The 12,500-nt window shown below is 43.1% G+C and overlaps 1 protein-coding gene across 1 annotated transcript in view; it reads right to left on the bottom strand.

The window, feature by feature from the left end:
- Nucleotides 1–2,706, bottom strand: part of LOC147472082 (T-cell leukemia homeobox protein 3-like) — a 4,099-nt gene extending 1,393 nt beyond the window's left edge. Inside the window, exons 1-3 of the mRNA XM_086554120.1 lie at nucleotides 2,652–2,706; nucleotides 517–611; nucleotides 1–83 (exon numbers count right to left, since the gene is read on the bottom strand). The exon at nucleotides 1–83 is cut by the window's left edge and continues 51 nt beyond it. Of these exons, the coding sequence (XP_086410246.1) occupies nucleotides 1–83; nucleotides 517–611; nucleotides 2,652–2,706 (233 nt within the window). The remainder of the gene's footprint in view (nucleotides 84–516; nucleotides 612–2,651) is intronic.
- Between the last annotated feature and the right edge of the window lie 9,794 nt (nucleotides 2,707–12,500).

Below are 12,500 nucleotides of genomic sequence, written 5' to 3'. Positions count from 1 at the left end.
ATGTTGAGCTGCTTGGCCAGCTGCGCGCGCTCGCTCGACGCCAAGTACTTCTGCTTGTTGAAGCGCTTCTCCAGCTCATTCACCTGCGGGAGAAAAGCAAATCATATGTTGGGTGATTGAAGGAAAAGAAGACTCGTTCGCTCTCTCCCTGTGATATTCATGGCTGAATTATGTTGTCTCCTGACGAATGAAATTTCCTATTTGCTCTTTCATCTCATGATAATAATGACCATGATGATGATGATAATAATAATGATAATGATAATAATGATGGTAATGATAATGATAATAATGGTAATGATAATAATAACGATAATAAACATAGTGCTGATGATAATCCTAATGATAACAATAACAACTATAGTTATTATAGTTATCACTATTACCTTCATTAATAATCACAAATCATCATTACATCACCACTACCATCATCATCATTACTTCCCAAGTTGATCCACTTAACCCCCCGCCCCCCCGCCCTTTTTAGGACACCAAGAGGCAGAGAAATCAACTGACCTGCACACGAGTGAAGGACGTGCGCGGCTTCTTTCGCTTCGGGGGCGTCCTGCTCTGGTAAGGATGGCCTACGCGACGGGTCAGAGGGAAGGGACCTGTCAAGGAAAAGAAATGGATGGTTTAATAATCGAGTAAAGAGACAAAACTCTTCGGTGTCTGTCTTTCTGAAGACGTGGGTTAAAGTTATGCAGTTAGGAGAGTCAATGCAGAAATATAATGCAGAAAAAAGTATAATACAGTTGGTATAATACAATATAGTGTATAATATAATGTATAATATGATAAACAAAATTGCGATGTTTGCGAAGTTACCATTCGTTTCTACCTAATATGGCGTCGAATATATTTTGTAATAAAAATAATACGCCTCTGAGATTGCACTATTCTGCGTTCCATTGCCGTAGCAGCGGAGCGTAAAAACCGACTTCAAAAGCAACAATGCAACACTAGCAATGGCAATACCAGAGAAGGGAGGGACAGCCCAGAAACGGATACATTTCCTTTACAGATTGGCCGCCTCGCCAAGTGAGTCACACCAGCGCCGCGACCAGGGGCGTGATCTCAACAAAGGAACACGTGGTGGGCGTGCATGACCGGCGGAATATGGGCTGTGTCTAGACTGCATGAAGTTTATGAAAATATTTAGATGAAGCTTTCAGTCAGCGCCTCTTAAAGCGGTTTCATGACTTGAGTTGGCGGCTCTTAGAAGTGTTGATGAAATGTACGTTAACTGTAAACAGAGGAAGTTCTTTGTGCATGTGGCCATTTGTTTATATACGTTTATATTACATAAATATATACACATATATACATAAATAACTAAATGAATAAATATATACATACACACACACACACACACACACACACACACACACACACACACATATATATATATATATATATATATATATATATATATACTCACACACATATAAATAGTATATATATATAATATATATACATAAATAACTAAATGAATAAATATATACATACATACATATATATAAATATATTTATATATATATATATATATATATATATATATATTTTTATATATTTATATACTCACACACATATATATAGTATATATTATATAATATATATATATATATATATACTATATATATATATAAATATATATATATATAAATACATATATATACAAATATATATATATATACTCACACATATATATAGTATATATATAGTATATATATATAGTATATAATATAATATATATATATATATATATATATATATATATATATATATATATATATATATATGTATGTATATACACACACACACTAAAATATGCTTTGTCAACTCATAATAAACACACACTATAACCATTATCAGTATTATCACCGCTAAGCAAATTCCCCAAGACATATGAAGCAAATAGAATAAAACAAAAAGACATAAAACCCAAGACCCGCTTAAAACAACCGATGAGATTAAGAGAACACTAAAAGACGCAAAATACAGCAACATTATCAAGTTGTTTCGTATCCGGTGGGACGCTGAACGCACGCCATACCATGAGTACTTGCCGTCTTTAGGGAACAACCGCGCTGGACAAACAGACAAACGAAAAGTCAAGGCGAATCATGACTGATGACTTACGGGTTTCAAATACACATACCCCCGACGGATTGACTGATAACTTACAGGCTTCAAATACACGCGGCCGACTGACTGATGACTTATGGGTTTCGGATACACACAGCCAACTGACTGATGACTTACGGGTTTCGGATATACACAGCCGACTGACTGATGACTTACAGGTTTCAGATACACACAACTGGCTGACTGATGACTTACGGGTTTCGGATACACACAGCCAACTGACTGAAGACTTACGGGTTTCGGATATACACAGCCGACTGACTGATGACTTACAGGTTTCAAATACACACAACTGGCTGACTGATGACTTACAGGTTTGATATATACGCGATCGACTGATGACTTACAGGCTTCGGATACACACAACCGACTGACTGATGACTTACGGGGTTCGGATACACACAACCGACTGACTGATGACTTACGGGTTTCGGATACACACAGCCAACTGACTGATGACTTACGGGTTTCGGATACACAAAGCCAACTGACTGATGACTTACAGGCTTCGGATACACACGCCCTCGGCCGACAGACTGATGGGCGGCTTGAAGACATCGGGCCGAAAGGATCAAAAGCGAAGTCAAAGACACGCGGCTTAAGGCTTGGCCAAATTACCTCGGTCGTAGGAGGGATTTATGTGCAAATACATGGACACATAAACACGCATATTGCCTTTTAACACGTGGGAAATGTGTGCGTATGCAGGGGGGCGTGTGATCTTTCACAAACATATGTCAACATGAACACGGATAACCTAATTTAGCATGCAATCATACATATATTGTACACATAAACACGCACATGTGTGTGTGTGTATAACTGATATATATATATATAATATATATATATATATAATATATATATATATATAATAAATATATATATATATATATATATACTATATATATATATATGTAAAATATATATATATATAAATATATTTATATATATATATGTATATATATATATATATTTAATATTATATATATATATATATGATATATATATATATATATATATATAATATATATATATATATATATATATGTAAATAATGTGTGTGTGTGTGTGTGATGTGTGTATGTATATATATATACATACATACATACATTCATATATATATATATATATATATATATATATATATATATATATATATATATATTATATATCTATATGTGGGTGTGTATGTATGTATGTATGTATACATATACACACACATACACACACATGCAATGTAAGCATGTTCCATGCATATGTATCGAGTAACAAGATATCTGCGCACAGATATCTTGTTACTCGAAGTGACTCGGGTCGGCGAGTCACTTGCTCCAGACCTCCTTATTATACCTTTCCGAATACATTACCGAGTGTAAAAACCAACCTGGCGACACCCAGTGCGTCGGCGGAACAAGCTACGGGCCTTCGACGTGGATGGGCAAGGCCCGGTGGTGCGGGTGCACTTCGCAGGCACCCCAGTGCTGCGCCTTGCAGGCTCGCCCTCTCGCCAATTTTTTATTAACACGGCGTTTTGTTCGAATCTATGTTCAATACTGTTTATATTATTTATGGGATATTCTTTGTTCTCATTGAGCTTTCTTTCTTTAATTATGTGGGGAGTAAGGTGTCGACCGCATCTTAGGTAAGTGTGCTGGGGGAGTTCTTGGGCATTTATAGTGAGTGTTTGAGTTGTATGAGAGTGAGTAACGCACAGAGAGTGGAGCGCTCGCGGCAGAGGTACCTATATGTGAGAGCATGGACGCGATGGCTGTCTGATGGTACAGCGACAGAGAGACGAGAGAGAGAGAGAGAGAGAGAAGATCGCGAGACGGCGCGAGAGCGCTGAGGCGGGAGAGTCGTAGAGAGAGAGAGAGAAAAGGAAAGTGAATGTATATATATTACATACACACACACGCCCACACATATATATCAATATATATATATATATTATATATATATATATATATATATATATATAGAGAAAGAGAGAGGAGACGCAGATGAGACGGGAGCCTGACGAATCGACGCGTTGAAGGACGAGAGTCGATCGAGAGGGAGGGGATGGTGAGAGTGGGGAAGAGACTGTAGAGAGAGACGCTGCAGAGAGAGAGAGGAGCGACTCGGGGCCGCGAGAGTGTTCGTGCGCATTGTCTCATGTGAGTAGAGATGAGTATAGCTGCCTAGCGGGGAGGAGCGAGGCGAGCCACTTCGGAGGTCGAGAGTCCGAGCAGGAGGTCTGCGACCTGACCGTGGCCGCAGAGATTGGGTACCGATGAGAGATGAGAGGTAGAGAGATCGTGAGTGTGAGATCGTGAAGAGTGAGAAGTGAGAGTGAGCAGGACAGAAGGAAAAAGGAGAATATAGAGAGAGATCAGTAAAGATAAAAGAGATAGTAATAGCTATAGAGAGAGGAAAGTGAGGAGAGAGCTAGAGATGCAGAGAGACGATGCTTCGTGAGGTTGAAGACTGGGAGAGAGAGAGAGATGACGAGTGTGTCGAGAATGGCCGAGTGGAAGAGTGAAGAGTCAGGGAAGACGAGGAATAGAACGTGAGAGGAGAATGATGCGCGGGGCGATTAGTATACGTGGCCGCCGGAGCAGCTGCGCGCTGCTGCGGAGTGGAGCGCGCGCGACCGGGCACGTTGTGAGTAGAGAGAGAGAGATAAGGGGTGTGGGTGGGGAAAAAAAGAGTAGACTGTAAAGGAGAGAGAGAGGATGTTTAAGTAGTCGCGCGCAGGACGCGCGCTGCGCAGAGAAGACGAAAAAAGGAAAATAAAGAGAATTGAGAGAGGAAAGAGAAAAAGAAAGAGAAAAGAGAGAAAGAACGAGCGAGAGACACAGAGCGCGAGCGAGAGCCAGAGCGAAAGAGAGACATCACACCCGCATCTCTCCGGCCATCTGTGAAGCCACACGCATGCATACAGTCATTTCAATGAACAAAGCGCTCACATCTGTCCCGGTCACGTGTCTTCCGAAGCAACAGTAAGCGTTTTGCGTGTCGGCGGTGCATTTTGTACGGTATTGTTTGATGCTTATCTTGTTAATTTTAGATATGCTAAATTATGCAAATGTAACCCCAACCCACGTGGGCGTTTTACTTTTATTACTTAACCAAACCACCGCCGGCGGCGTCCGTTAAACTCCACCGGCGTGAAAATATTACATGACAAATACCTCAACATAAAAATGCCATAGAAGTCAATTCCGGGTCTTTGCGTTCTTTTGCTTTATATCATGTATTTATATATATGGAACTCTCGCACGCGCGGAGTATTGCCCAGAGGTCACGTGTCGTTGTTCACATTACTTCAGGAGGGAATGCGAAATACACACGATACGGTCGGGACATAAAAAAGAGAACTCGTTTGTCATTACGAGTTGTCACCTTATTTCTCTTTTTTTTCGATGTCTCGCTCTATATTGCATACGGTTCCAGTGTCCACCGCTGGAAGAACGTGCGGGGGTCGGCGAGGACCGATGGCCGCCGCTGCCTGCCGCCGCAATTCGGGGCTTTGCGCCGCGTAGTTGTCTTGCGGCGTGCGGAGACAACCTATGGTTTCAAGTTGGATTTCCATCCTTCGAGATCTTTATCATCATTTGTGTATGATTTATATAGTGATAAGGATAATAGATCATTATAATTCTCTATTAATATTATGTGTTTATGCTGTATTAGTCATTTATCATCTTCTATGATTATGTATCATTAATTATTCTTATGATTATTTATATGATGTAGTCTCATTATTGTTTTTAACTTTATTTTGTAAATTTGTTGTAAGTGGCATTAGTATCCAGTCTCACATGCATATTTTCCCATATTACAGTTAATTTTTTTAATAATAATTCTATGTTATAATAATTCCATCTTAATTATTTCCCTTTCGTTCATTCCACATCACCTATAACGCCAATCAAAAAATGAAAAAAACGGTGAAAATATCAGTTAATCATTAAAAAAAATATATAAACCTTACCTCTAACTCTTTCCTCTACTTTACATTCCTCATTTCATATCATCATATCTTTTATGCCTCTATTCGCATCATCTCATTCCCGTCTGCCTGGCTATTCCCCTCAGACGCCTCCCCGGATCCTGGTCCCCCTTTTACCCCTCCCCCTCTCCTTGTTCTCTGCGTCTTCTCTCCCCTCACCCCCTCCCCAGCCTCTGGCCTTCTCTTTTTCCCTCGCCTCTCTTACTCTTTTCCCTCTCCTCCGTGTCCGCTCTCATTCTTTTCCCATGCGGGCCTGTCCCTCGCCACCCCCTCGTCTACATCCCACGCCTCCCCCTCCCCCCTCTCCCTCCCCCCTCCTTCTCCCTCCTCCCTTCCCCTCCCCCCTTCACCCCCCCTGCTTCTCTCTCTGAGTCCCCGACTCCCTCTCCCCTCCGCTCTCACCTTTCTTAATGTCACACAAAATCACTCTCACTTTCACTTTTTTCGGGTCAGTGATGGTCGGTTTCCCGCCACTCTCGTCAGGTCACGTGCCTGAGTGAAAATAATTCAAACCGCTTTGTTTGTTTTTTTTTCCTTGAGCATGAAATCTAGTTTTTTTTTTTTTGTTGTGTGTTTACTTTCACTTTTCATATGCATTACTTTTTCTCTCTGCCCTCATAGTCATCGATTGTTAAGTGACCCTATTGATCTTGATATGGAATAGATTATGTAATTACTATAGGGTTAGTATGGAAATATTAATTTATGATACACATGTTGTTAAGTATTATTAATATCTATAAATGGGGGAATGTGTTATAAAGTATATATAATATAATATATATATATATAAAGTATATATATGAGTATATTCTATATATATATCTATAATATATCGTAAATGATACATGTATATATAGTCACTACATATATGAATAATATATATGTATATATATTGATATAGGAGTTATATATATATATATATATAGTTTTTATATACATATCAATATAGCTCGGCTATATACATGATATTATATCACATACCATATAATATATGACTTAGGTTAATTTTATACTCTATATTCAATATATATATATATATATATATATATATTTTAAACCTCTATATGACACTTTATGTATATATATATATCTAAATTATATATATATATATATTATATATATATATATATATATAATATATATAGCATATACACAACACATACACACAGCTCTTTATAAATAAACATATATAGAATATTCACAAATTGAATCCCTCAACCCACTCGGAAACAACCCTCCCCTTACTTTTCTCCCAAACCATCAAAACAAAACAAGCACGATGACAATGCAAAACGAGTAATTAAAAAGCAGCAAACCTCAAAATGGAGACAAAAGCCAAGCATCCCTGCAAGAATAAGGGCTGTCCGTAGAAACTCCCAAAATCCTCGTCTGTCATTGATTCATCATTTTTCTTTCAAAGTCCGGTTTTAGATTCTAGATTCTCTTTGCGTGAATGGCGGTCGAATGAGCAGGATTATCGGGCCCACCGTCGGGAGTTGATTTACGAAGGACCTGAATTCTTCTTCTATCGATTTTTCTTATTTTTTCATTTTTTTATTGTTTTTGCTTCTTTTTCTTTCTGCTTTCTTTTTCCATCAGTTGATATCAGTATTTTATTATTTTTTTTGGTGGAAGGAATCTCGTCTGTGCTTGCTCATTGATGGCCGATGCTTGTTATGTCACATGAAATCTTAATTAAACTGAATAAATGTAGATAGAAATTACAAGTAAGCACATGGTATCATGTCATGATTTTTCTTATGTTCTCGAGTCCATATATGGAGAAAATCCTCGTAAAAAATATTCTGAAATATAATTTTGTTATCTACTATGATATTTATGTGTTATTAATCATTTTGTAATACATTGTGGATTTTAATATTAATGATGAGAGAGAGAGAGAGGGGAGAGCCGGAAGGACGGAGAGAGAGAGTGAGCAGTACAGTGGAGAGAGGAGCGAAGAGACGAGAGAGTGAGTGTGAAGGAGGGAGAGCGAGAGGCAAAGAGAGGCGAAAGAAGAAAAGATGAAGAAGATGAGTGGGGAATAAAGCACTAGACTCTCTCACTGCTATTAATTAGTAAAAGATTAGAGCACCACGTAACTGATAATAAACACAAAACCCGCACATCGCTTCCGTCCTTCTCAGCTCCTCGCGTTACACCCACCGCCGTTTGGATTCAACAAAGCAAACTATGTCTTTCTTTATTTCGCGCTGTATCTTTCTTTAATTTTTTTCTTTTTTTTTTTTCGTTGATCGAATTTTATCTTTTCTCTTTCTCCTCCTCCTGTCTTCATTTGACTCTGTCTCCTCTCTTTGTGCGTTCCTCTCTCTTTCTCTCCTTCCTCTTTTATTTCCTTGCTCACTGCTCTTTCTCTCCCTTCCCTCCCCTGTCTCTTCTCTCTCTCTCTTGTCTACTCTCTCTCTCAATTCTCTCTCTTGTGCTCTCTCTCGCTCTCCTGTGTCTCTCTCTCTCCTCTCCTCTCTCTCTCCTTCTCCTCTCTACTTCCGTCTCCTCTCTCCTCCCTCTCCTCCTTCTTTCCTCTCACTCCTTCTCCTCTCTCTCCTCACTCCCTCTCTCTGTTCCCGACTTTGGAATATCTTTCGACGCGAAAGGGCTTTAATTGCTATATGTGGGACCGTGAAATTTTAATCAAATATTTAACAGCCGACCGGGGACAGAGGAGGAAAGACAGAGGATAAAAGAGAAAAGTGGGGAGGGCGGGGGGGGGGGTTTAGTGGTTATGATGTGCGGGGGTTAAGCCCAACGGGCAATGTGTGGAAAGGCTTGGGTCGTGTAGGGTGTGGGGAAAGGGTATAGGGGTGCTGTGGACTGGTGGCTGTTGCAAAGATTTCTTCTTATTGTGTGTAGGTGTGTGGGCGGGCGAGGTGCGAGGGGCGGCGGTGAAGTGGGGGGGGTGACGAAGGGCGAATATGTGTATTAACTGTCTCTGTTCTTGGTTCTGTCTAAAAACTGCGTCTTCTCTCTCCTCTTTCTCGCTCTCTTCTCTCTTTCTCCCTCCCTCCCAAACCTTTCCCTCACCCTCCCTCCCTTTCCCTCTCTCCTCCATTCTCCCTCCTCCCTTCCTCCTCTCCCTCCCCTTCCCTTCCCTCCCGTCCCTCCCGTCTCCCGTCCCTCACCTTCCGCCTCCCCGCCTCCCTCCCTCTCCACCTCTGTCGCGATCGCGCAACGAGCACTCTCCGTCCCGTTCAGTCGATGATGCGCACTCGCACTGTGTTCCGCTCAGCTCTGCCGTTCCAGCTTCTGCTCCTATATCATACTTGCCACGGGGACTCCGCTTAGTGCAACGGAAAGCACGACTGTCTGGTTTTCCACTATCGAGTGGTCCGTTTGTGTGTTACTTAACCCGCTACTGCGAAATTATCTCTCGTAATCTAGCCTCTGTTTGATGTGTCTTTTCTTTCGGCGCTGTGTGTCTTCTCACTCATCTTGTCTTCATCTTCTTCTGCTTTGTTTCTGTTTTCAAAGTGCGTTCCGTTTTCCCCGGCACGGTGTATGCGGCGGGAAGTGTGGCCATTGGGGCTTGGGGGAGGTGGCTAGTTCAGGGGATAGGGAGCGAGAGGGAGGAATGAGAGGGGGGTGGGCAAGGGGTGGGGGGGCAAGGGGGAGGGTGAAGGAGACGAGGGTTAGGGAGGAGAAGGTATAAGAGTAGACGAGAGAGACGACTATGGCGGTCGAGATAGAAAAAAAAAGAAAAGAAGAGGACATAGAGATGAGAGAGAGTAGCTAGACGAGAGATGGGCAGTCCGGGATCGAGGCGAGAGACGGAGAGAGCGAGAGAGAGGAGACGATGAGAGAGATGTAGACAGATGAGCTGAGAGAATGATGAGGTGAGAGAGTAGAGCCTCTTGCTCGACGAGAACGAGCGAGCTCGATCAGAGAGCAGCATCTCACGTCAAGATTACGAGAGAAGAGAGAGACGTGGAGTCTGGGAGACGAGAGAGAGAAAGATAGAAACGAATGAGAAAGAAAGATAATAAATAAGCAAACGAGAGAGATAAACAAAGAAAAGTGACAGAGAGTGACACAATAGAATGTGAACATAACATGAAAAGTAAAAAAAGAAGTGAAGCCCAGAAAATAGTAGTAAGTGGAGAACGCGTGCCCCTTGTAAGATGATTATTCTCTATCCCGCGGCGGACTTCCTAATTCGTATTACACCCTACCAGATATAAAATTATCCGGGAGCTCAGCATCTTAACGCGTCCGACGGAGCCCGAAATCTGTCCTCTGCCTCGTTAGCGGGAAGGCTCAGGCAGTTTAATTCGCTGATAGATGCGCTGTCTTATCATGTAGAGACCGCCGTGTTGCCCTGCCGGCGTGGTGGCGGTTGGCGGAGGGGCGGGCGGGCCGGGCGGCCGCTGATAGACTGTGGCCAAATAGTCGAGGTGGCCCGCTCGGGTAAGGCGCGCCGCTGATAGACTGTTGGTAAGAGTTGGGTTCTGTTTTGTTCGGGGGGGCCCCTGGGTCTTGGCAGGGGCACGCTGCTGGGTGGCAGAGGCGGTGGCTGCTCTGGGAAATGCTGGATCGTGACGGTCTCCCCGTACCTAAATCCTTGTCCAGCCTTGTCGTCTCACAGAGCTCTTCTCGTGTTCGGGAATGTACGGTGAGCCTGTACGGGAAGATTTGTCCACGAATAAGAGGTTGTCCCTCTGTCATTTCTCTCTCTCTACTCTTGCATTTCTCTCTCTCTACTCTCTCCTTCACGCTTCTCTCTGCCTCTGTCTCTCTCTGTCCCGTATCCTTCTCTCCTCCGTCCTCTCTCCCTGACACGTCTCTCTGTCTACTTCACTCTCACTCTCCCATCTCTCTCTCTCTCTCTCCTTCCTTCACTCTGGGGACTCGCGACGCGGCCGGGGGGAATTTTGAAGGAGGAGGTAGTGGGCCGTGGAGGGTGGGGGAGAGGGATTGAATTCGCCCTGCAATGGGTCGGTCCGCCGGTTGTCGGTCTTCATTGTAGTGAGAGAACGGAGAGTGAATCGCAGTAGAGTATTTGATGGAAACGTCTGATCTTTTCGTGTCTCTGTCGCTGCGTGTCGGCGCTGCTCTCTGTGTTCGGCGGGGAAATATGCGAGTGTAGCTGTCTCTTCCTTGCCGCCGTTTGATAATGCTATCTGTAGGAGTGACTAGAGAGAATAGAAAGAGACAACAGAGGAAGAGACAAGTGACGAGAGAGCAGAGGAGAAGAGTAGAGACGAGAGGAGAGAGAGAGACGAGAGAGAGAGGAGAAAGGAGAGGATACGAAGAGAGAGGTGGAGAGGAGAGAGAGAGAGAGAGAGAGAGAGAGAGAGAGAGAGAGAGAGAGAGAGAGAGAGAGAGAGAGAGAGAGAGAGAGAGAGAGAGAGAGAGAGAGAGATGGTGAGAGTGAAAGAAAGAGAATGAGAGAGAATGAGAGAGAGAGAGAGAGAGAGAGAGAGAGAGAGAGAGAGAGAGAGAGAGAGAGAGAGAGAGAGAGAGAGAGAGAGAGAGAGAGAGAGAGAGAGAGAGAGAGAGAGAGAGAGAGAGAGAGAGGAGATAGAGAGGAGAAGAGAGAGAGACGAGAAAATAGAGGAGAGATGAGAAAAGGAGGGGAAGAGAGAGAGAGAGAGAGAGAGAGAGAGAGAGAGAGAACTATCCTCATCGTGTGCGAAAGAGAAAGCGCACGCATTTTTTACAAGAGCGGCGACTTGCGTGCGGGGGCGATAGCGTCAGCATCTCGACGCTTCCCACGGCGGCGACGCAGAGATAACGAAAGGAGGAGAAAAAATATTTCTTGCCAATTAGCAAAAAGCGGCCCTTCGCTTCTCCCCCTCCCCTCCCCTCCCCTCCCTCTCCTGTCCCTTCCCAATCATCTCGCAGAATGTATGTGGAGGAGTGGGTGGGGATTCATTAGCTGCTGGCAGCTTTCTTTTTAGATGTAATTTCTTTTTAGATATATATACATATATATATATATATATATATATATATATATATATATACATACATACATACATATGTATGTATGCATGTGTATGTGCACAACGTAATACACATATATAAATGTCTATCACATGCTGATTCGAGGCGCTGAATGCGGCGATCCGCAGCTCAAAGGCCGCGCCGCCGCGACAGCGCTCTCTCAGCCGCCCGCGTTCACTTCCCGCCCGACGCTGAGGCCGCCCGCGTCATTATCTTTTCATCGGAACGCCAGGCGAAGAGACACCACGAGGAGGCGGCGCGAACAGCGGCGGCGGCGGCGGCGGCAGTGTGACCATAAGAGATTTATGCAAATGAATGGTAATGCGAGGACAGTCGGTGAAGCTGGTCGCTCCGTCGGTCTGTCGGTCCGTCGGTCCGTCGGAGGGACGCC

The sequence above is a fragment of the Penaeus japonicus genome, unplaced genomic scaffold (genome assembly GCF_977035675.1).
Source record: "Penaeus japonicus unplaced genomic scaffold, GWHDUDI00000001_assembly GWHDUDI00000003, whole genome shotgun sequence".
NCBI lineage: Eukaryota > Metazoa > Arthropoda > Malacostraca > Decapoda > Penaeidae > Penaeus > Penaeus japonicus.
The sequence above is the reverse complement of the archived record's forward strand: the minus strand, read 5'-3'. Positions and strand labels throughout refer to the sequence as shown.